Source organism: Odontesthes bonariensis, chromosome 18 (assembly GCF_027942865.1).
Source record: "Odontesthes bonariensis isolate fOdoBon6 chromosome 18, fOdoBon6.hap1, whole genome shotgun sequence".
NCBI lineage: Eukaryota > Metazoa > Chordata > Actinopteri > Atheriniformes > Atherinopsidae > Odontesthes > Odontesthes bonariensis.
Window position 1 is genome coordinate 12,146,545 of NC_134523.1, and position 25,620 is coordinate 12,172,164.

General features: G+C 40.0%; 1 protein-coding gene across 1 annotated transcript; it reads left to right on the top strand.

The window, feature by feature from the left end:
• Positions 1-1,804: 1,804 nt before the first annotated feature.
• tinagl1 (tubulointerstitial nephritis antigen-like 1) lies at positions 1,805-25,586 on the top strand. Its single transcript, XM_075449007.1, has 12 exons — positions 1,805-2,012; positions 4,413-4,723; positions 7,815-7,881; positions 12,841-12,933; positions 13,050-13,164; positions 15,614-15,740; positions 15,867-16,017; positions 16,109-16,295; positions 17,574-17,619; positions 18,478-18,601; positions 22,196-22,241; positions 22,816-25,586. The coding sequence occupies exons 2-12, from the start codon at positions 4,420-4,422 to the stop codon at positions 22,981-22,983; spliced, it is 1,428 nt and encodes a 475-aa protein (XP_075305122.1). The 5' UTR covers positions 1,805-2,012; positions 4,413-4,419; the 3' UTR covers positions 22,984-25,586.
• Positions 25,587-25,620: the final 34 nt, after the last annotated feature.

Below are 25,620 nucleotides of genomic sequence, written 5' to 3' on the forward strand. Positions count from 1 at the left end.
ACCTGCTACCTAGAACTGCCTCATCTTTGCTCAGATTACAGAAAGGGACTGTCTGCGAGCTTCTCATCTCTGTTGTGTTATTTAAAGACCTTGTTTTGAATCTTGCAGATGACTGGCACATGCTAAGGACGGTTGAAAAAAATGATTTTCTTACAGCAAAGTGTTGCAAAAGAAACTACATGTAAGTCTGGCCCATGTTATTTCACAGGTTGGACTTATATGAATATAATAAAATATTAAATAGAAACTCTGTACCTTGTATTCAAACAACCAACTTGGGTTTTATTTGAATTGTCCATTTATATCTATACTGAATTAAAGCCAAAAAGTGAGATACTTTTCACCGATGATACTGCAATTGCTGTTGTAGCTCTGGATTGGTTAGCAAGACACTATTTCTACTTATCTGTGAACTGATCATAACTGCATACTTCATAACAGAAGTCAAAACTTTTTTAAAGTGTGTTGGAGCCTGAATAGTTTTGTATCCTCACTTCTCAGACCAGGTGGCTCAATCCAACTTTTATTCAATCTGTTGACATCTGTTGGCATTTTCCAACACTAAGCAGTGATGAAAAGGACACGAGGCCTCTTAAGGACATTACAAATATATTAAGTTTTAGTGATGAAAAGGAAATAAGTCATACTGACAGATTGGTACCTTTATGTGGTCAGTGTTGTTCTCTGCTCTAAATGTCTGCCCACCCTGTCTAACACCCTGCTGTTTCCCAGTTATTGATTCAGCCTTTAGCTTATTGATCAAGCCAGGCGGGGGGTTCAAGGCACAGCTGTGTCTTTGAGCACCACCATATCACTCTCCCGGATCCCCCATTCGTGTCAAGCAGAAGATGGTTGAAACAAATTTTGTGCTGCCACCTTTTCAGCTCACCGATTCACATGATTACAAGAAGGTTATCAACGTACTCTTGCGCAGAGACACTCAAAACAATCTGAAGAATAGAATAATGTGTGGGATGAACTATTTACGACTTTGTGTGTACTTTGGGTCATGCTTGTATTATGTCTGTCATTATAATGTAAATGCCTCATCAAAGGACAGCAGATGAAAAGAAAACATAGTAATAAGAATAATAAGAAAACACTCAGTATCAGCATTCCTGTTTAAAGTTGCACATTGCTTCTTACAGATGAAATAAATGAATGTTCAAATAGACTGAACATGTTGATTTCACAGATTTAGTAAATTCAAATTCTATTCAGCTCAGAAAGAAGATGTTACAAAACAGGGGCTAATGATTTAAACAGATTCAGAATAACTGACTAATGGATCACGCAGAAAAAATACATGCATAATCATTTTTACACTCCCTGACTCTCTCTCTCTCTCTCTCTCTCTCTCTCTCTCTCTCTCTCTCTCTCTCTCTCTCTCTCTCTCTAACTCCTGCCAAAACTTTACCTCCGGAGGTTTGTTTGTAAGTTTCTAGAAACTGCTAGATCTTCCACAGTCCGTCCCATGATTTCCTGGCCAACTGAAGTGAAGTTATGCAACCTGCGTCCAGGAGGAGGAGCAGGAGGTCAGTAGCGCTCGTCACAGCCTCTACCTCAAGTAGGAATGACTCTGCTTGGGAAAAACTCAAGATAGTGAAGGAGAAAGTCAAGGCTGAGAGTGAAACTAACAGTAAAGAGAAACTGTGAGAGAAACAGCAATCTGAATATAGATGTGTCTGAGTGCATTTCACTCTGAAGGTTCCAGTATGATAAGAAGAGGAAAAGCAGTGTGTGAGAGACAGAGGGAGCAGGAATCAGTGAAGCAGGGGACAGGCCAGAGAGTGGAGGGGGGTCGGGGGAGTGGTTAGCTGTGCTGCCTGCCTGTATATAGAGAAGGCAGAGTCTGACAGAGTAGATCCTTTGAGCGCGTGAGGAACAGAGAAGGGAGACTGACCTTTTAGACAGACTCCGGCTACCTGTGAATGACTCCCTGAGCAACACATCGACAAGGCTCTACAGATTTCTGTTGGATTACAAAACCAGGATTTCTCTCTCATTCTGAGGTAAAACATGGGTTTTTCTTGTCTTTGCTCTTCAACACCAACTCTCTTTTTATGATAAATTCCAGGCAGGTGCAGCCTGACTGTCATCATGGCTCACACTGTTCTCAAGTTACTTTAAACATCTTTCTGAGTTTCAGGAAACTTATAAGCACTCTTTTGAAGCTGATAAACTCTTTTCTCCTTTGATCTCTTGATTTGAATTATTACTTTATTACATATTAATTAAATCTTTGCTGTTATGGCATATTCAACTTCTGGCTGTGGGATTGGTGGGCACAATATTAGAGATGTTGTCAGCAGAATGAAGAATATGAGTGGGAAACTGGTGAGATTTTTTTTTCCCCAGAAGGTTATTGGGCCCAGTGAGAGTGTAGCTTGTCCTCTTGTGTAACTGCAGAAAGCAGTAATCCTTCATTCACCTGTTGTAGTACGAGCCTCATTAGAAAGCTGAAATCTACAGTAAATGCTCTCCAGTACCTTTGCTGGCCTTTTAAAGATAGAGCTAAACAGAAAATTGTCGAGGCCTGGGTGACACAGAGGGAAATGGAGCCGGAAGGGCTTTTATAGAAAAACACTGTACATAAAAGGAATTATCTAGAAGGTGGTGCAGAACTGTCTAAAAGTTCAACTGTGCTAAGGAAAAGTGAAAGAGTGACATACATTAGCAGGGGAAGTTAAAAGTTACCATATAAAGTTTAGCTCTTCATCTATATTTTGTTGCTCTGAAGTTAAATTAGTTTATTTGATCAATAAATTAGTTTATTCGATATATTTGAACATAACTGAGATCACTAGTATAAATTATGGTAAATATTATATTTGAAAGTCAGTATGCTCTTGTAAACCTTCATAACGATGACTTTTAGCACAAGCTTTTCCCATATTGTTGTCATTAGGGTCAGTTTTTTAAAAAACAAAAAAAACAAAGGTGCTGTTAAATCTGAGACCTGAAATCTGAAATGCATTCGTTTAGTGTTGTGTCTGTGGTCCTGAAGCTGTGATGAAAGTCCATTTGTGACAGTAAATCTGCACTTCTCAACTACTACTGTGTGATGTGAGCATATTTATATATAACTGTGTGTTTTCTGAGGGTTCATCTGTCCTGTAGATGCAGTGCTAGATCAGTAGCTTGACTTCAGCTGTCCTGAGCCCCGATGGCCCATATGGCAGCTTCTGTTATTCATGAAAAATGAGCTGAAAAATTTATTTTTTATTGATTAAAAAAATGATAATAATCTCCCACGCCCTAAGATCATTTGTCCTTGCCATTATTGGTTATTATGTAAGATTGAGTCTCGCAAGATATTTTTGCTTAGAATATGGACAAAATTAAAAAAAAAAAAAGATACTGTCTCTCTGTAGAAGAAAACAGTACAAGTCAAAAGTTATGTTGCAACAAACTGAAAAATATTACTTATTTGTGGAGATTGTAGCTGCCTTACAAGAACTAAGATGCTCTGCATACAGAGGCTAAATATGAAGTACTTGATCATCCCTGACAGTTTGACCTGAAGGCCGCAGCAGCTCTGTAAGAAGCCTGGTGGGTGTTTTATTGCACTTCTGCTTAGAGTCAGCCACAACAAAACACTTGTGTAAAGGAGGGGACCTGCCCATCCCATGCTACCATATGCTTTTGTGTGCATCTGTGTGTGTGTGTGTGCATGTGAGTGGGTGTTTGTTTCAACTAAAGGCGCAGTCATGCAGAAAACAGCACAGCAAAGATCTTTTCCGGAGCCTCACTTTTTTGCGCTGTGTTCATTGTGAGCAGAGATCTAATTGGATAATATATGAGACCAATTTACACATACGAATAACGATTCATATGGATGATTATTTGACCATTGGTAAGCCTAAAGTTGAGAGTGACAACGTGCTCACACAGGGAATGAATGAATGATGTGACAATTAAGAACAGAAACACACTTATATACAGTAATAAGAGGGAATATAGGCTCTGACAAGACACTTGCAATGACCCCGTCACTTATCATTCAACCCATTTAAAGCCCACAGCGTTTCTGTCCTTGAAAGGTTGTTTCCCTTCTCTTTCTTTCTGAGTGTATTTTCATATTTAGCTACTGTTTGTTTTGGCTGCTTAAAAGGAAAGTTGGGAAAATAAATTGACTCTCTCCAAGGATCACATGGCTTTCTATTTGGACCATTAGCTGCCAACTCTGCTTTAACTTATCTTTAGCGTGTGTGTTCTACCAAGTTTATGCCTTAGTGTCCATGACAGCAGCATGACTGTGTTGTGTTTAGTCATTCCCCAGTTGCACTGCTTACTCTGTCTTCTTAAGAAAAGCAGAGGTGTCTGTTTTAATAATATTCCCTTTTCAAAGGAAAATTAAAATAATCTTTGCCTATAAAACTCTAATATCTGATCTCCACTTCTTGTCGCAGATTGATCATGAGGCTCATCCTGTTGACTGTGGTGGTGCTGCTGGTGGTGGTGGAAGAGGGCGCCGCAGACAGAATCTTGTCCAGAAGAACCAAGAGAGAGCTTGCAAGCCCACTGCATGTTGGCGGCATCAGAGACCCATATGGTTCATACTGCCAGAGGAGAGGAGGCTGCTGTCCAGGCAGAGACGACCAGTGCACAGTGCCTTACTTGGACACAATCTGCTACTGTGACTTGTTCTGCAACCGCACCATCTCTGACTGCTGCCCCGACTTCTGGGGCCATTGTCTGGGCATTCAGCCACCTTTCATTGGTATGTACCGTAAGGGTAAAAATGTGTTTGACATAACGCATGCAAGCGTATCAATGGTAACTTTGTTGACTGCTGAAAATGATTAACTGTTACATACCTGCGTTGTTTTGTATGTTTTTATTCAGGTAAGGTACTGTGTCAAAATTACTGTTTTGGGGAGTGAAGAAACTTCCATCAGTATCTGAAAATGACATAGCAACAAAAATGTGAAGATACAAAAACTCTCAGGGAGTAGTGCGGCTGCTGTTGCTGCCTTTTTTTTGTTGTTATGATGCCAAATCAGCCTGATCTCATAGAGAACACATAAAATGAACACAGTCTCTTTAACACCAAATAATGTGGTGGTGGCATCCCATCTGCTGAAATTACAGTCTGGCAGCACAGAAACAATGCCAGAAGACAATCAGTTGGCTTTGTCATGTCCATTGCTCAATTGTGCTGGTATAACTACCACAAAAGCCCAAATTTGAGGGTTGGAGGGCATGGTGCTGGAGCAGCACAATTAAAAGACTATTAACCAAAACACCTTGGTTGATTCCCGGGTGGAGCAATTACACTAAAATATAAGAGTGTTCTTCATACTTCATGGTATAGTTACTTTAGTTTAGGGTTTTTACTTGAAGTTTTTTTTATTGTATCTCTCAGACTATGTTTGGTTTAGACCACGCTCCTCCCAAAAGTAACCCCATGGGTTATTTGTTCACCCATAATTATGCTTTATTGGCTATGAGAGCAAATGCTTTAGAGGTGTCAAAATGGCCTCCATTGAAATGACTTTGTTGTAGTAGAATTAATTTATTTTAGGCCTAACCATGAGGGTTTTTTTAATATCTGAGCCAAGTTGTTTTGATTTCTTTCTCTAAGCAAGTAATGAAACGCAATCAGTTAGTGGCAAAAACATAGTCATGTTATTGACTGAACATAACCCAGCAGTGAAAAAAATTTTTTTGTGTGGATATCAACTTATTTTCCATTAGAACACTACATGTAATCGCACCATCCACCCACCCTTCTGCCTCTCATTTAACCTTTTCCAAAGGAAACTATGTCAGTTGTTAAGGGTATGAACTAATGAGCTAGTCTAGATTTGGGGACTTGTTTGGTGTGGTTAGGTTTAGGCAAAAAAAGAGAAAATATTAGGTTTAGGAGTTTATAGGGTTTACTCCTAGATGAACCCTGTCCACCTTGGTAACCAAGCTTATTGCATTCTGTGGTTCTGTAATTTTAGGTTGCTATTTTTACCCCGGGCAGGGGCTTTAAGTTAGTAGCCCCAATTAAGAGCTCCAGGTGGTCCTATAAGGAACCTTCTTCAATACTTTGAAAGTAAAATTAAAAAGAAAATAAAGTTGTGATACCAAGGTGCACTTTTGTGATGAATGCCTCATATGAATAAAGTTATTTTGATAACTTGGCCAGTCTGATTATATTACAAATATTTTGTATTCTTTCTTGAGATATTTGAAAATCATGTCTCAAATAAGCTATTTTAACAACTTCAATTGTTTAAAACAATCGTACAACTTAGCCTCAGAGGGAAAGGGTGACCAAAGCATTGACTAATGAAAAAAAAGGAGATTGAGGAATTCTAGTTACACTACACAATAGTTAACCTGACAAGTAAAGGCTTTAAAAAAAGGTACAATAGCTGGTAAAATATTAAGGTCCATCTGGGGCTCAGCCAAATAAATAGGACTACGTTCCTCTAAGAATAAAACTTTATTTAGCAAGATAATTTATTCTCTCTGATCTCCACACAAGCCATAAGTGGACAAGATTGAACTATTTTCCCCGTAAATACAAAACTGATCACTTGACCACAGTCAGACTCCATCATATGTATATCGTCATTGTATCAATGCGAAGGTGTAAATTGTACCAGTGAGAGCAAAGGGCGATACGACCAGAGAGCAGAGTAGGTAACAGTAGGCTTTTTATTAACCCAGACACTGCAAGGAAGGAGGGACCAGTGGAGGTCAGGAGAAAGAATGTGGGCTATGTGGAGGGTGGAGAGACAGACAATGGGAGGTAGGGGGGTCTATGCAGGTATGTGTTCTCCGGTCGACAAGGCAGGAGAGACTTGGAAGGTGTGACACACATGCATGTGCACATACCCCCACCGCATCCAACCTGGATAAAGCTATGTCACTTCAGAAGACAGCACAGATCATTCCTCTTAATTGCAGACTTTATTTGTACCGATTGTGTCACATGCAATGTGTAAGGTTACCTTTATAGTGAATCACGTTGGGTAAGCAGAGTTTAGTCTACGTACATTCTTTCTGTCTCAATGTGTAATCTGTTGCTTGTCGATGCTCTGGTGTAAGCGAGATATGACAGACTGAGTTAGAAGGCTGTTAAATCGAAGATGGTTGCCTAAGGGCCTCAGTTATAAATCACACTATAAGCTCAGAACCTTACACCAACCAACTGTAAATTCTCAGCCAGCTCATGCCTTAAATTCCACATGGAATCAACGCTGACACCCCCCATTAACTGTAAATCAGGCAGCAGATAAAACTCATCGTAAGTTATAACTTCAAGTGGAAGAGGTGACATTCATTCAAGAGGAATGCTGAGGTGATTTCCCTGCTGTCATTTCATTTTTTGGCAAAATACTGAGATAATTTTATCTTGATTTTCAGCTCGGAAACATGTGTACATGCTTTGATGTCAAATTATTTATGTAATAAGGGGGTGTTCCCTCTATCTGAGTAGATGTGGTGAAGTGGAGTGTAAGCTGGTTAAAGCATGACCACAGCAAAAGAAGCCTGGGAAGGGAGGAAAGAAGCTAACACTACATTCCTACCCTGGATTACTGGAGCTCAGAGCTCCTTAGACCTGACATAATCTGTGTGTATGTGTGTGTGCGTGTATCAAACAAACACACACGCAACTATTAACAATTTCGATATGATTACAAGTTTGTTTGCAGTATATTAGGTGTGAGTGTTGAATATAGTATTACTCTGCATGTTTCTATATCTATATTTGAAGCTGTGCCTAGATTTCTTTGTGATTAGTGGCAGGATCCTTTGTGTTGATCCCCATCAGACCCATGTATATTAAAGTACCCCTCTTTGTCTGTTCTCAGGTGTCTGTGAAAGAAACGGGAACAGGTTCTTTACAGGGCAAACGTACAAGGAGAACTGCAATTTATGGTATGTTAACCCCTCTTTCTTCATTCATTTCTGTTTCAGCCACATACATACTACAGCTTATTATTAAATGTCCCCTTAAGTAGCTTAAGTTTGAACATTTTCCTCCACCTTCTGACTGATTTGTTTTCCATGTGCTCTGTTTCTGCTTGTGCAAACATTTCATATGATATGGAAAATAAACGGGGGAAGACTGCATTTTAAAAAAAGAGGACACACCGTTACAACATCTCGTGTGCACAACATTTCTCTGAATTCCTCCCTGACTCACTGTAGTACTTGGTACTCTTAAAACCTGTGGGATTTGCACAGTTTGAAAACAAATTGTGCGGGTTGCAAAATGTCTGTGTTTGCACTCAGCATGTGTTTCAAATAAGAAAACCATGGCTGGCTTTACGAAGTAATAGTTACTTTTCATATTTAAATTTTAGAGAAAAAGTTTCTCTGATTGCATGGACCCTACACACACACTCACACACTCGCACTTACAAACACCCACTAACCTCACTTGCACTTCCTCAACTGTTTGCTTAAACTTCACCATTTTCATGTAAGTTGTTTTAAATGCCTATTGGACCAACTGCTCCAGTATAGATAAAACAATGAGGATTGAGCTTAATGCCATTTAGTTGCCTCAGTTCCAGGGCTATAGTATCATGCAGGCTGACTCACTGTCAGGGTGGTTTAACGTGACACAGAAGACCGAAACAGGACAAACATTCATTTAAGCCTTTAAGAAGGAAATAAAGGACTTTAAGCAGACAATATTTTACCCTCACTTTACAAATGCCATGTAACTTCTAAGCTAAAACTATTTTTTTATGTTAAATGATGCCAATTGATGTCTAGCCTCATTATTTGTTCTGTAAAACTAACAAAAAAATTCTTTTAAAAAGTGCCATAAAGGAAGAATTTGATGCTTTCGAGATGGGCTCGTGTGAAGTACACCTCTTGTCACTTTTGTAACAGATGATTATTTACTTTTTCACTACATTATCTTATCTTATATCCATGTTGCAGCATGGATATTCTGCACTCTGTGATGCAGTAGTGATGGCAAGGTGTAGAATAAAATATCCATTATATAGTGCACTTTAGATGGCAAAAATGGAATGTTTTCATAGATACAAGGCTTTAATGACAGATATTTTTATTCAGTATCATTCTATTCGAGTATCCCTCTTGAGCTCCACACTCATCAAAATATAATGACTGCTGGTTCCATCAGCTTCAACGGTGGTTAACATGTTCACGCAAAAATGCAAAAAAACAACATTTCAGTAGGAAAAATAGTAACAGCATAACTGAAAATTAATCACCACGAGCCTCTTGAGAACATTTCTCACATCCTGTACATGGCAAGATATGAGTGACATGGCAAATTTAATCGTAATTGAAGCAGTTTTCCTGTTTAGTTTCTTTGATGTGGATAAAAACACACTTCAATCAGTGCACAAAAAAGAGCCTGGATCCTGGAACACAATGCTGCTCTGTTCTTGTTTTGACTCTTTGTGTGTGTCTTCTTGATAATGTTGATTTATTTTTCCAGTTCCGTGACTCTTGAGGACAGAGTTACAAACAGTTCTTAACTTTATGACCCTGGCAAGGAGTTAAGAGTTACAAAAAGTGGTATTTTCAATTAACTCTAAGTGACAGCAAAATGTTTTTTCTTTAATCTTGGTGACATTTTAAATGCTTATGGCATACCGGCTATCCTCATGGCTATTGTCATTTTTCTGCATGACATGGATAGGAGTGATGGAGAGGAGCAGCGGTTCTGGAGAAACTAAAGAGAATAGGATGAGTCGGTGGAAAATCTGAATTCCTCACCTGTCTTTGACTATCATATCTCACATCTGTGTCATGATGCTTGTCAAAGTCACAGTATTTGTGTGAGCATGCAAACACAGACTCATGTTGAATGAACATGCATTCATTTACTTACTTACATTTTTTTGGATACATCTTCATTTTGGATAAGTGGCAGGGTTTCTCGTGCAGTTGCTCTAAGATGCAAAACATAAAAACTCTACAAAAACATTATACAAAACCGAAAATGGAAAAAAACAAAAACTCATGAAACACATTAAAAAAGAAAGCGTGACATCTGATATAAAAATATATAAATAAACACACAAAAAAAATGTTTTTAGTTAACTTCTGCTTTGTGAGAAGACTTTCTTTAGAATTATCGTTCCTGTTTTGCAAAATGTTGTCATATTCTCCGAAACGCAGCTACATCTTTCTGTTTTGTTTTAGCTCCCGAATCCATGTGCTCCATTTAGTTGTTTATATGGTAGTTTTTGTAGTAATTGACTGCAGATGAATAATTTTTTGAGTTGATAGTTTGGCATGCCGTGGCCTAGATGACAGTTGAAAAATAATAGGTTTGAAAGATACACCTGCTGTGTGGTGAAAGTACCCTCCGGTGTTCCGGGTCATATTAGAAGGCAGTATTCCCACACTGACGCTCTTTTACTGTCAGACAAAAGGTTCTTATGTAAATGCTTTCTCACAAGTGCCTGCTGTGGCAGCATACACAGGCACTTGAAAAATTGCACAACTTTGGCAAAGTGGGAGATGAACACTCCCCTTTCGTACTCCTACTCTCTGCACTTATTCATGTGCCAAATCAGCGTCCTCCCAGCTCTACTGGGTGGAGAGCAGAACTTCCGCTTTGAGTCAACATGCAGTTCTCCTCCATCTGCCTCCAAAGTGCCTCATTAGCAGTGGCCGAGCTCCTGCATGTTCTTATCTGTCTCTCCCATTATCCAATTTCAACAGAAAAAGGACGCCTAGCATATGTGCCAACAATATATAGCACCTTCTCAAAAATGTACCTCAGCATTCATTATCTGTCTCTTCAGTGCAAATAAGGCCCGACACAACTCATCTCTAGACACAACAGAACCTGAACAAGCACGAGGAGTCAAAGCAGTGGTTCTGCAAACGGGTTTGTGTAAATAAATACAACAATGTGTGGCAGCCTTTTGTTGGTTTAATGTGATTTCCAGCCGAGGCCTTTTCCTCCCTGATAACATACCTATCTGCCCCGAACTATCTGAAACGTAGCACCTCCTACTTGTGCCAAGAATCTGAACAGCCTGAAGGTGCAACTATCTGCACTTTGATTTGGCAGCAGCTCTGCACTGATAACTTGTTGTCTGATTGGACAACAGCCAATGGCAGTTTTGGACTGTCTAAGCTGTCGAAGATGGTGCAGATATGTGAACACACACAAACATTTCTCTGCAGTCACACGCGGGATGGTGAGACACTGCACCTCATGTAATCAAGCTGTTTGTGTATGTTCACTCTGAGGGTGTCTGTCCCACACATGGAGTGTGTGACTGGGAATGTTAAATACGGCTTCCCCCTGTTCCTTCAACACTCATGTTTTATTTTCACTCATGCACCATCTCCATAAATCTGTTGTTAAGCGCGTCCCTGTGTGCCCAGTGCTCTTGCTGTGTGAACCTGCAGCTGGTTTTGACCTCCTGGCTTTGTGCTGCTTGCCTCTACTCCGGCTGAAGGCAGGAAGAGGCAAAAGGTCATTGTTGCTTTCCTTTAATCAAACATTTTCAGCTGGTCCGAGTGGGATGCTGAACAGATACCTGCTAGCATTAGATTTACTGGTGTCAATATATTTATGTGAAGTTGTGCACTTGAGCATTGTATTTGCACATGTGTCTGAGACACCCAGCAGGAAAGAGTGCAGTTTGAGATGTGATACACTCTGTAGGCTTCTGTGTGACTGATGGGGAATTTGCCCCTTCTCATCATTGTGAGTGCTTAATGATTGTCTTGGGCATATCTCCTTCTCATAGTATTTACTGTCTCATGTACAGCCAACTTTAAATTTCAATGTCTTTACATGCTTGAGTTGGAAACTTCTTTCATTATTGATCTCCTCTAACGCATAGCCCATACAACGTTCTCAACCTTTTTCCTTTTGTGTCTACACATTTAATTTAACTTGGTACTTTACAAGAAATATAGGAATGATATATTTTATTTTTAATGAAATAATGCATTTGCAAGTGTAGAAGATTTTGACTGGACAGTAAATGTTGCTCAGTTTTTTTCACTAATACCAGTAAGCATGAAGCTGGACTGAAGTCAGGTGTGTGCGTGCTTTTTATCAATGACTCACCCGAGTGAGTCAGCCGTCTGGTTCAGTTTCTGTCACGTACAGTTTTCCTGAACAGCACTGAAGCATTTACAGTTCCAAATTTCAGAAAGATGTAAAGCATTTTTTGCTTTATTACATTTGTCTGAATTACTTATTATTTGTCTACTACTCACCGTAGTAGAAAAAGTAGGAATTTTTACTGTTTAGATCACTGAAAATATGTGTAAATGATAATACAGAAATACAGATCAAAGATATATCATAAAGTTTCATGGAAATAAAAAACGGGGTAGGTTTGGCGGCATAATGATTAAAGAATGTTACTTTGGCGTGTTTGTTCATGAAAAGCCCCAACATTCTATTGTTATATTGGTGCCAGTACGAGCTGAAGATCGTACCGCCTTTTTCACTACTCCTTTGACGACACACACAAAAGTGCAGACACACACTCCTATAGAGTGAATCATCAGAAAGTAGATTATTTCAGAGCTTTCTCAAAATAAAAGTCTGTGCGTCATCATCCTGTTGCCTTATCTTGCGATCTTGTGACTAAAAATGGTACAGTGCTCTGCAGCCTAAAGTCCCCTTTAACCTTTCAGTCTTTCTCTCATTTGTACTTTTTTCCAGTCTTTTTTTGACATTTCTCTTCAGATTAATTTCTGATTTTGGAGTTCCTCCAAGCCTCTGCATACCATACTGGTCTCTGATGGGGTCTTTCTATTATAGCAGCTGACTTTAAGGGCCTCGACGACGACATGAAAGTTGAGGATGTTTCTGCGCAGCTGCTACTGCACTCTAATGGCCACTTCTCTTGTTTTGTCATCTTGCAGCACATGCGGGACCACGGGGCGCTGGGAGTGTGAGCAGAATGCTTGCCTGATTGAGTCCGACATTATCCATGGTGTCAACAGAGGAAACTACGGGTAAGGAACAGACACGCACAAGGAATCATGTCACTGGCATAATTTAAGAGTTTGCTGTCAGGCATTCATGGATTTCAAACATGTCTTCTTCTTCATGTCATTCTTTCTGCTATAAGGTGGAAAGCAGCTAACTATAGTCAGTTCTACGGCATGAGTTTGGATGAAGGCATCCGCTACCGCCTTGGCACACAGAGACCCTCCAGAACGATTATGAACATGAATGAGTTACAGGTACAGGAAAGCCTTCATTCTTGTGTATAAACTTTGGATTTCAGGGACTCTGGTGGCTAAAGATGTCAATGTGGGTACATTTCAAATGTCAGCGATGAAATGCCACTGTATAAGTCTGTTGGAAAATCTGCAGAGTGAGAAGAAATTGCCATAAAGGGACTGTAAAAACATCACAGTGGTTGTTGTTAGTGGTATCCTTTAATGCTTTGGGTTTCCCCTAAAATTCCTGCCAGAAAACCCAGTATGTTATCGCATACTGTCACACATGATGTCTGACATATGCTCTTCAAACAGTATGAAGCTCCAAAATTTAGGCTTTTTTTCCACAACTTTCATATTTTAGTTTTAAGAAATTTGTCCTCAAATTTGAAATAAAGACCATCTTTTAAAAATGACATAACAGTGACTTGCATGGATGTTTATGAATGCTCATGCAACTATAATTCCCTACAATAAAATGCATGTAGGGAAAACTATATATATGAATTGTTCATTAAAGCAAAAATACAGAATACAGTAGAAATACTTGTTTCTAAAACGAACAATACTGAGATGGATCAAATGACCTCATCTCTTTTAGGATTTCAGGCCCTGATGGTTAATCTCTTGTTTCTTTATTCACCAACCGGTGATTATACAATGACAAGAAACATAACATGAATATCTAAAGAGCGTTATTGAAATTATTGTTAGTTTTATGGACATGAATTTCAAGTCTTAATTAAAACAGCATGATCTTCATTTTGTTAAATTGGGTAAAATAGATGATTAAGCATGCCAGGCTTTTAAGGGTGTGGCCACCTTGAATGACCTAAAAAAATTCAAGATGAGGTCGGCCAAAAACTATCTTTATTTTATTTATTTTTTATTTATTTATTCATTTATTCAATAGGACAGCCAAGGGAAACTGTCTTTAACATGCAGTCCATGGTAACGTGACAGGGAAATGTGAGCTAAGGGGTCATGAAGTTTTATCAACAGGTGAGAATGTAAACAAAAAGTGTTCTTGTTACAGCTGAGTTGTGACATTTCATTTCTTTACAAGCTGCTGCATACTTTCTGTGAATTTCTAAGGTGTGACATGGGGTTTTTAAAACGCATTACAAGTGAACGCTGATCAAAACACATTCACTTAATTATGGTGGCTTGTCGGTATGTGATAGTGGCTCCGTCTGGAGCCTCAGCCTGCAACGATAGGCTCAGTCTTTGTTTACATTTTACCCAGACAGATTACATAAGACGGAACCAAAACATCGGACAAAGAAGATGAGGGGTGGGATGGTGGCTGCTTGCAGAATAAAGATCAACCTATTCTTCAGTCTACACCTCCTCCCCTCCATCCATCATCCGTCATTCCCCACCCAAAACGAAAAAACGAAGCCTTCCTCTGCTATCAGCGTGTCCCTACCTGTGCCACAAACATGAACATCGCCTATTCAGACCCCCCCCCCCCTTTTTTTATAGACTGCTCTGTAAAAGGTGTAAAACAGTGGTTGCATGGATACATTTCATTAAGAATCCACTTCCACACAGACACACATGCCACCCTATTCTTGCATCATTGGGACTCTTTTATTCACACAAGGTGCCTTTTGGACGTCAGCCCCCCAGAGTTATGACTCTCGGAGCCAGCAGCACATACCCTAGTTATTCATCAGGTGGCAGTCTGTCCTCCGAATACCTCGCCATTAATATGTGGAATGCAGCGCAGGCAGTCTGGGTCTTTGTGAGAAAGAGGGAAGTCAGTTGTACAGAAGTGTGGGCTCTATTATCACACATCACTGGCAGATTAGGAGGGCATCCAACCTGAAGTGCAGATTAATAGACGGAGCATGTCTGGCATCTGAGAATTACCTGCAAGTGAATGTGCACTAGGCTGCCAAGCAAATGCAATCAAATTTACACTGATGTAACTGAACATGGTTTAACAGAGAGGATTGGGATCAAAGGTTCTCATTTGACCCTGGACCAAATGGCCCTAACAGCCTTTGAAGAAATACTTCTATTGTCGAGCTGATTAGGAGACTTATGTAATCCCCCTGTGATCCAAAGTGGCCATACAAAGTATTTTATTTGCTGTCTCTACTCTGAATGCAAAATGATAACACAAGTGGCTATGACCTCATCGTTATTGTCTTTTTTTTCAAATTATAAGCTATAAAAACTTGAGTGCGTATTGGACTTTTTTATTTTACAGGGATATATTTTTGCTTTATGTAGAGGAGTGTGCTCTAAAATGATTAACCAATTATGTTAGTAATTTCTATTAGGTAGATTTATCCCTTGGTAAATGGTAAAATTCCCTCCACAAATCAATGTAACTTGCATAGAGTAGCAACACTTTAAAGTCGTGGCATTCAACAGGATCTCAAAAACTGTGATGGGAAGAAAAGTTTCACATCAACCGCAGAACGCAAGAAAAAAAACACTCATTCTGTCTTTCATACAGATGAACATGGATCCTCAGAGTGAACGTCTGCCGCTCTCCTTCAACTCAGTAGAGAAGTGGCCAGGAAAAATTCATGAGCCACTGGATCAGGGCAACTGTGCTGCTTCCTGGGCTTTCTCAACTGCAGGTTGGTCCAAAAGAGAATCCACTATGAGGGGAAGTTGCAGGAACAAAAAGTGTCAAAAAAGTAATGTCCTATTCTCTTCCCTTTCTGGCTCTGCTCCATTTTAATATCTTCTCTCCTGTTCATTAGCTGTGGCATCAGACAGAATCTCCATCCAATCAATGGGTCACATGACTCCTCAGCTGTCACCCCAAAATCTTATCTCCTGTGACACACGCAATCAGGGTGGCTGTGTTGGAGGACGCATAGATGGAGCCTGGTGGTATCTTCGGCGTCGTGGGTAAGCGCATCCTTTTTTTTTACGCTCAAGATTAACACTACGGCATGCAAACAAACGCCTGAAGATTTACACCTTTCTATCTGCCTAACAGAGTCGTGACGGAGGACTGTTACCCATACCAGTCTCCACAGCAAACGCCAGCAGACATCGGACGCTGCATGATGCAGAGTCGATCAGTTGGCCGGGGGAAGAGACAAGCCACGCAGCGCTGCCCCAACTCATACAACCACCACAATGACATCTATCAGTCCACACCGCCATACAGACTCTCATCCAATGTAAGTATTGGACGGACACCAACAAAACAAACGCATGCACTGCCAGGCACACAAGGCGTTAGTGCATTCACAAACATCTACTGACAGGCGTTATCATGCACACAGCTCCCCACATCAGCTAAATATTCAACCGCTACAACAATTTGCACATTAAGCCTGCAGTAAGTACTGAGTTAATGTAAGCTTCCTGTGCTTTTTCATCACTTCCTCTCACTGTGCACACAATGAACCTCATGTGTTGTAAGTGTTTAAGCAGACTTTTAGCATGCATACTCGATTCACCATGAATGAACACGGGAATGTGCAGAATTAATCTGAATATTTTTCTGCACAAGGCGAGCGGATGGGCTTTTTTAAACTCTTTATCTTTAATTCAGGACTGTATTATATTTTTTAGGTACAAAATTTAAACAATTTTAATGATTTGTAAGTATCTGCCTTGAAAGATACTGGATAAACAAAGTAATGAGTAAATAATACCAAATTACAGACTGCATTTTAGAAATCTGTGTCCATAATCATGATCTGCTGTCCTATAAGACTCGGAAGTGTATCTGGAATTAGATTTGTTTACGTTTTATCAAATGACTCCAGTGATTCTTCCTGTCATCGACTCATGTTGAGCCACTATAATGTATTTAGTAAGCTAGAACAGTCATAACGACATAAGCATGGGAGTTCATCATATGAAAGCAGCGCAGTTATAACTAGTGAATGAGAGGTAGGATAAAAAAAGAATGAAGTGTTATGGTTATCTAATGATCAGAAAGTGCTAAAAGACTATAGAATTTATTTTCAAGTTAATAAAAAATACAGGATTTTAAATGGATGGATCTAAATTTTAAAAACTGCATCCTTCTAGTCCACCTTATGGTGGAACAAAGTACTGCAAACTACAAGTAATACAAAGTTCCGTCTTGTGAAATGCACTCAAACTGCTTTAGAAGCTGTCTCTGCATGCTGCTGCGTTCATCTGCACTGAGCTGCACCCAACATATGGTTTTATCAGCCAGTATCCATCAGCATTAAATGGCAGCTAATGCCTCTCAAAACTATTACAGCCTGTTGTTTCTGTCTCTTGATAGCCTGTGAAGTCAATAAGGAAGGCATTAAGACCAGCAGGCCCTGCTGAACTCAACCTTATTATCTGATTTTTAACATCCAGGCAGAGTACGTGGGAGGGTGGGGGTTGTTTTGATCCTGTTTATTTCAGTGACATGTAATAATCTGCCTGCTCTCCTTTGTCTATAAATTGTTTCCATTTCATTTCTCCATTAGGAAAAGGAGATTATGAAGGAGATCATGGATAATGGCCCTGTGCAAGGTAAGGAGATACCTTGATGTATGTGCAGTAACCATCGAAATACTCTAATTTCAAGATTAGCTTCTTTCTGAGTTTGGCTTTTTTTTTTTTTAAACAACTCCAATGATGTCATGTTTGACAGTCTCATGCTAATGCTTTTTGTCCGGGGTTTCAACTCTGACCCTGGTCACCTGGTCACAAATGATGGGCTTTCATGTCAGTGGGGTTGAACTGACTTTCCTTTACAAGCCCGCCTCACTGTCTGCTGCTCATCTGGACCACTGTCAAGTACTTAGTAGAGTCACATATGTGCGTGTGTGTGCGTGCGAGTGGGTGGGTGTGTGTACTGTGAGCTTGTGCCAGCTTCTTCTATTATTGTTCAGCAGGAAGACTCACTGGCTTCAAATCAAGTTTCCTTTTTTCGATACAAAGTTGTATTAGATGTATGAGGGTGGGTGTGTGCGTGCATGTGTGTGTGTTAGTGTGTAAATATGAAGTCTCAGCCATTGTGAGTTGTTGATAAGAGTGGAGGTCCACACAGTGTTCTTAGACAGGGGAAACTGTATTTAGTGCAAGTTAATCAAAGACAAAGCCTCTGGCTCTTTCTCTTTCCCTCACACACACACACACACACACAGACACACACACACACACACACACACACACACACACACACACACACACACACACACACACAGGGGAAAGTTTTGAATTTATGTCATGGGATTGCCTTATTGCTTTGAGATTAATCAATGCTTTGATAAGATTTTTATCTCTCCCTCTACAATAAATCCAAGAAACAATAGTCATACTGTGTGTGTCTGTGTATTAGCAGCTTATACCTGCCAACTAATTCTCAATGCTTGTTTGTTCTTGCAGCTATTATGGAGGTCCATGAAGATTTCTTTGTCTATAAGAGTGGAATCTACAAACACACTGACGTCAGCTTCACCAAACAGCCACAGTACCGCAAACATGGAACACACTCTGTCAGGATCATTGGGTAAGATCCTGTATACAGTAACAGTTCATATCAGGTCTGTTTTGCCCTGTTTTGTGAGCTTAGTCACAACGTGTCTGATTGTGCAAAAGTGATTAGGCTCAACATAAACATGCTGGATTTTGAGAGTTTCCGTATTTGTGTTTAAGCATGAAAGCTTGTTCTCCATTAGATTTATCGACAGGGAGACCACATGCCACGTCAAACAAACTGAACGGTGTCTGGCGAAAAAAAATCTTCATGTGTCTGTTTTCCCTGTTTCTTCGTGCTCACCAGATGCCTCAGTGGTGATAAAGGATGAATCAGGGCTTTATAGAGTAGCTGCTGGCATTAGGTTTGATTCAAATCTCCATGCACGTGTGTTTGCACACAGCCAAGAGTGAACATGTGAATAAGCTTCCCCTCCCAGACTATTGCCCTAGGAGACACGCCTTGGCTCCACTCTTTCATCTACCCCAGACAGCAACCCCCCCTCCCCTCCTCCATGTAGGAACTCTGGCGACCACAAATATGCAGGCAGGTAGACGGCCGGCACACCTGGAATTGCGCACCCCCACCCTCTGTCTCGTGTTATTCCTTGTTCTCCCACTTTCCAGCCCCATCTCTTCCCGCTCTGTTGTGTCTCCAACATCTCACTTCATCTGGCTGTCTGCTTTGCTTCCCCCTTTTTTTTCTTCTCTTCAAGTCCAAACCAAAATACACTCGCTATCATTTCTGACAATCCCCAGACAAACAGGTAGTTGTCTGATGCTGTTTCATGTGCTGTCTCGGAGGACACTAAGTGGTCAGGAGAGGTTCTGACCTGTGAAGTGTCATAAGCAATCTTTTTCTTTTTAAATATGTGACAGGGTTTGTCTCTGTGGTTCATCATGCTGGTTTAGACTTGTGTCTGTTGTGACAATGATATGTTGCTACTCACAAGTCTCACAGCTACCTCGCAATGGGTCAGTCACATTGGTCAAGGAATTTGTGTTGTGGAGTATTTAGGCATCAGTCTGTGACCTGACCCTGACCTGGGCAGAGTCAGGGTCAGAGTCTGGGTCAGTCACAGGGATAGTTTCTGAAGAAAATAAAAACCTTCATAATAGGTCCGTTTAGCACGAGGACCGAAGCAGCTTCTCTACTTTTATCTGGTTGGCCATCGACAGAACAAAATATGTTCACAAGCTACTTTTTGTGTGTGTTTTGCATGGCTGTTTCGAGACATTTGATTTTATAACATGACATCGTGTAAAGGATTAAAGCATTTCACTGGTTTGAATCACGTCTTGTACAAACGCTCTTCTCAAATGTCCTCTCAAAAACTAGAGTCACTTGTTTGTTCACCCTGCACAAACGAAGTGTTCTTATGTGTTAACACAGCTTTACTTACTTTGTGGGGCAGCTAGATGTTCCTTCAGATGTAGAAGATGACATTTACATGATAATTTGTTTTGCAAGTTTCCAAGTTATGGATAGATTGTAATAGAAGAGAATTTGGGCACCGATACATTACCAATTTCCTTGTGGACCATTCATTATAATGCCTTTAATATCAGAAGAGCCCCTTCAGGTCTCAGGACCAAATATAAAATTTCACTTAATTCTCCTCAGTATTGGTGCACCAGCATTTATTTCTAGCTCAAATGACTGCAGTATTTATCAGTTCCAGCTCTCATTGGCTGAGTTGTAAACATGTTAACACCAGGGTGGACTTGCTCATTTTTTTTTTAAGGTTTGCCACATTTCGGGGTTTAGAAGTCAAGACAACTTCTTCATTCTTTTATTAGCATACATTTACAGACAAAAGCAGCTGAGATGGAGACTCAAAGCCTGACAGACTGCAGATATGAAAAGACATGATGAATCGATTTTGCTACCATGGTTTAACAGATCACACAACTAGTCATGGTTTGCTGATATGTTTGGTTTGGTTTCACTCCTGAGAAATGGTGACAGGCATAGTTAATTAAATCCCCTGCTAATTATATTCTGAAAGCGCCAACCTTTTCATAAACCGACCCTTTCCCACCACAGCTTTCAGCTTTTAATGCCCAGGGTGGCCTTACAGACTCCAAGAAACGTCATATTTCAGTGAATGAAATAGATACCATGAGATAGCAGAGCATTAATATGTGCTGCTGAAATCTCTGTGACAAGATTTGTGACCATAAACAATATTTAAAGTCAACCAACTCTGTAGTTATTTAAAGTGCGAGATGATGAGAGATAATTCTGAGGATGATTCTCTGTTTTCCTTCCTACAGCTTCTGATGCTGTGATTCCACACAACTCTTGATGAGTGGATGTAGCAGTGATACGGGTTTACACAGAGGAGGTGGTGCTGAGCCGGGGAGGGTGCTGTGTTTTGAGCTCCAACCTGTTAGTCACAGACATCAATGTGTTTACATAGGTCAAATCCCATAGCTGTGCGTTCCTTTAAGCCCGGGGTCTGGGAAAGTTTGTGGAAAGAGCATTGAGGTCCACTGTGGTGGAAAGGGCATTGTCTGGCTCACTGATCCTCACTGCACTGGACAGATAGAGGGGGATCAATCCCCGGAGAGGAGGTCAGGGGTGGGATGAGGGGTGTTGGGCAAGGGACGGGATCATGGGCATAACAGTATGCCCATCATTGTCTCCTACAGCAAGTGAGCTTATTGGAGGCCTGATAAGAGATCAGCAGTGTTCTGACTCTGTCTGGTTCTGTCTATACCAATAAATATGCTGGCAAGCCTGCATACAGGATTCTTTTTCTTTGGGCTTTTTCAGAAGCTTTGTTGTTTATACAGCTGTTTTTGAAGTGTCTGTTCCTGGTCACTGTGAGGTTTGACTCCACTCAAGGAAACTCTAAACTTACCCACTGATGGAGGGCTGGTTGACAGAAACGGAGACCATCCAGTCTATTTCCCAGCATTCCTTTCCCTTATAAAAAGATAACAAGCGATTGGGCACTGGAAGTCTCTTGGGCCTGGAGTGCAAAAACAGGATGGGAATTGGCTTTGGGAGAATGTTTTGATCATGACGAGCACAGACAGCAGAGACTGGCTGCAGCTAAGCTAAGACCAAAGTGCATGGCATGATGGGAATTTATGGGCAATTGCCAAGGTTTCCTGAGAACAAATCTGCTGGCAAGCGAGAGAAGTAAGGATGCGGTTCACATTTGATAGTGTTTGTATGTTTAGAAATGTTTTGTCCTGTATTGATGTCGATAGACTAAGGTGGTGTTCACTTCCTAGCAGCCTATCTTCTCCTTCCTGTTTAATTTCTGGAGGGTGGAAGTGGCAGAAGGAAATGGGGAATTCTGTGTTCCTTAGTTTGGAATGATGTAGGAATGCAGTAAGGCGGTGTCCAGCTATAAATACTCTGTTTTCAGGATGTTGTGAACAAGTTGAAAGCTATTTTCTAGCACCGCAACGCTACTTATAACCCTTAGTGCTTTTTCTATTAATAACACAAAGTGTTTTTGAGGGGACTATAGTTCTGATAAGTGGCAGACGTGTCGTTTGAAAGAATCCATACTTCGAAATACCTGTAACTCATGTCATAAGAAACATCAAGGCTGATTCTCTCTTCACTCTAATCTCATCTGATTCATTATCATCTCTGTTTTATGCACAGGTGGGGAGAAGATAGAGACTTTAATGGGACGCCAAGAAAATACTGGGTATGTTTAATTTTTTTCCCCAATACAAAAGAAATGCATTTATTCTGCTTGCCCAGCTCCACAAGCATATTTTAAAAAAAAACAACAACACTGACTTCTTCTTCCTTAGGATTCTCAATACGTTAGTAATCAAATTTTTATTTGAAAACTTAACAAGTGAATTATCTGGAGACTAACTATTCTATATCACCACAATTACACTTTTTTTTTGTAAAATTGACACTGTAAAATGTAAATTAAAAACAATGCAATAATTTGTAAAATCTTCTAAACAAACATTTAATTCATAATAGAAGATAGAAAACACATCAAATACGTTGCTGCCGTCAAATTCAACATGACCCGATATTCTTCATGACATTCCTCTCTTTCAGCATTTGATGTGTTTTCTAGTTTTTGTTGTGAACGCGAAATTGGTTTATAATGGATTTGCATTCTGATCATTTACGTTTTACACAAGATCCCCACTTCTTTGCAATTGGGATTAAAAAAAGAAAACTTGATTTTAGAGCAATGCAACTTTTTTTTCTGTTTGATTTGAACTGACAAGGTGTGTGATGAATTTTATGTCCAGCTGGCTGCTAACTCCTGGGGAAAGAACTGGGGAGAGAATGGCTACTTCCGCATCGCTCGGGGGGACAACGAATGCGAGATTGAAACGTTTGTGATCGGTGTGTGGGGAAGAATCACAATGGAAGACATGCACAATCATCATCACCACCATCGTCGCCGACAGATTTAAAGACACTGCAGATGTTAAAAACCCCACAGTGACCTTTGATTTTTTTCCCCAACTTTGGTTGGTTTACTCGACGCAGAAGATAACCTCGCAGAGAGTCTCATCACATCTCTTCACCTACTAAGCGGGCTGAGGGACAGCCACAAAATCAACCGCAGAGCCATCACTTATTACACCTCAATTCATGCTGGGCATCTATACAACCCCTTCTTTCCACCTTCTCCACCATTTTAACTGTATTACCCCCACCCACCCATCTTTCACTGTCAGTCAGGATTTGTTGCACCAAAAAAACAAAGAAAAACTAAGCTAAAGTTCTTTCACTTTGCCTCGCATTCAGGCACCTCAGGTACCTACAGCTCCAAAGACCACACTTCCCAGAATCCTGAGAAGGATTTCTGATGGAACGAGTTCATGTCAAAGGTGGGTGATGACAGAGAGAGACGCTCAGTCTGATCCTTTTATTCTGTAGTCTTTCCTAACTCTAAATCTATCAACCAGACGGACCCTTTACTAGTGGGAAAGCTTGGAAAAGTGGAAATCTGAGAGCCAGATTATTCGACGTCCGACCCTTTCAGAGAGACACACCCTGCTGAACAGTGTAACCCGATAATATATCATAGATGACCTTCTGACATCTATCTGCCGTCTTTGCAAAGGCAAAGTTTTACCTGTACCCTCAGCTTAGCGAAGACACCTGTGCAGAGTTTCTTACATATTTCAGTAAAAACATAGCATGTGAGACTGGAAATGCAGGGGAAATTAGTGTAGAAACGCAGGGGAAATTAGTGTAGCGTCATATTACAAATAGAAATACTCCTAATACCAAAAGACTTGCTGAAATTCTGGCCTCTTTTTAACACGTCTACACTGTAGCAGACACTGTCAGTAGATGTCATAATATTAGCTCCTCACATATCATTAGCTCTTGGAAAAGAATACTACATATAGAAGTCTCTGCAAGCAATGATAAAGACAGAAATAAAAGCCATGCTGCCAGGCCCAATCCCAAGATTTAACATTGTATCACTGATCCGTTTGAGAGGTTGAAAAGATTGTAAAGCCTTAATAAAACAGAGCTGACCACTGTAAAAGGAAGTATGTATAGTAGTCTTAATTTACTCTGTTCTGTGTACACTGTTACAATTTGAGTTGAAGATTTTATTTTTGTTGCAGTTATGTTTTAAAGTTATATTTTACTATGTGTTTTAGGTATGTAGAAACCTTCATAACATCTTTTCTGCTTAGTTGTTAGTGTTTTAACACATTGACGAGGATGAGAGTTGGGATACTGCTGCTAATGTCCAGTCTGTGCCACAATATTTGTCTTTAAAGCATTTGTAATGAACATCGGAAGCAGCTTCTAACGAACAAATATTGAAATGAGCTGCAAAAGAGCTGTATGACTTTTTTTTTCGTTTTTGTTGTTTTAAAAAGGTGCTTTTTAACATGTTCTTTAAGCTCCATGCAGATCTTTGCTTGAGTATCATGCTTTTTTCAGATGTCTTCCTTTTAGCTTAGCCTCACTTGAAAAGGAAAGCTCAGTTTGTTATTACCACCTATCTCAGATTATACCCCGGCCCGCTTCAGTTATGGCTTCAAAAGAATTTTTCATTTCTCTGTCATCATGTCTTGTGATCTTTAAGGCCTTTCTACCGTTTCCTTCAGGCGTGACGAGGCAGAAAGATATAAAAGCAAAGAAAAATGTCTGCATGGACAAGCAATGTGCAATGTGGTGCAGAAGCTAGAGATTACCGGAGCAGCTGCTGCGCGTCTTGCATGCGATGTTCTGAATCTTTACTTCTATTTTTAAGTTAGCAAAGGAAGAAACAAATCAACAGCAGCCAGTCAACATGAAGTTCTCAAAAATATTTACAGTAATAAACATGTGGAAAATGGGAGATTGAGCTCCTTTTACAGAAGAGCGAGAGATATACTGCTGTCAATCTGCTGTTAGCTTCTTTGCAACAAAGAGGAAAGTCAATTAAACAAAAAAAATAAAAAATAAAATAAATTGTTGCTTTATTGTTTTACTGTGTTGCAGTCCTCACTGCTCATGCTACTATTCTGAAATAGGTTACCGAAGTGGTGTGGAAGCAAAAACAAAGTAAAAGGCCTGGAATGGAAACAGAGGAATTTAACGAAAGCTGTATTTTTTTTTCTGTTGACATCTTACTCTCATATCAGTTAATGCGCATTAAGGTTCATTGTTGTCTTTGATCTAAATCAAATAAAAAACAAAACAAGAAAATATTTTAGCATCCTTAAGTTGCTGACCAAGAATGGGACCAATTACACCTGTTTTACTTAGGATTCCCTTCAAATTTGACTTTGAACTAAAACTTTTTCTCCCATTACACAACCCAGAAACCCCTGAAGATCTGCAGCAGACATCCACTCATACATTGTGTATTTAGTGTAAAATGAACCACTTCATATTCACTCATGTGTAGGCTTTATTTATGACAAGATGTGTAAATTGTATACTTTTATTTTTCTTTGTTATCATGTGCAATGTGTCATTATCTCTGTCTCTTGTATTGTGTGCGCTAAACACAATAGTATGTTAGTGTTCACTTCCACAATAAAGTCTTTCCAAAACCAGACTCATGTCACTGGCACCTAGAATATTAGTTTAAT

What these genes read in the sequence shown, in the direction of transcription:
- tinagl1 (XM_075449007.1), top strand. Translation starts at nt 4,420, where the DNA reads ATGAGGCTCATCCTGTTGACTGTGGTGGTGCTGCTGGTGGTGGTGGAA. An exon ending in AAGGAGAACTGCAATTTATG is followed by an intron (nt 7,882 to 12,840) that starts GTATGTTAACCC and finishes GTCATCTTGCAG; the next exon opens with CACATGCGGGACCACGGGGC. An exon ending in CACTCTGTCAGGATCATTGG is followed by an intron (nt 18,602 to 22,195) that starts GTAAGATCCTGT and finishes TTTTATGCACAG; the next exon opens with GTGGGGAGAAGATAGAGACT.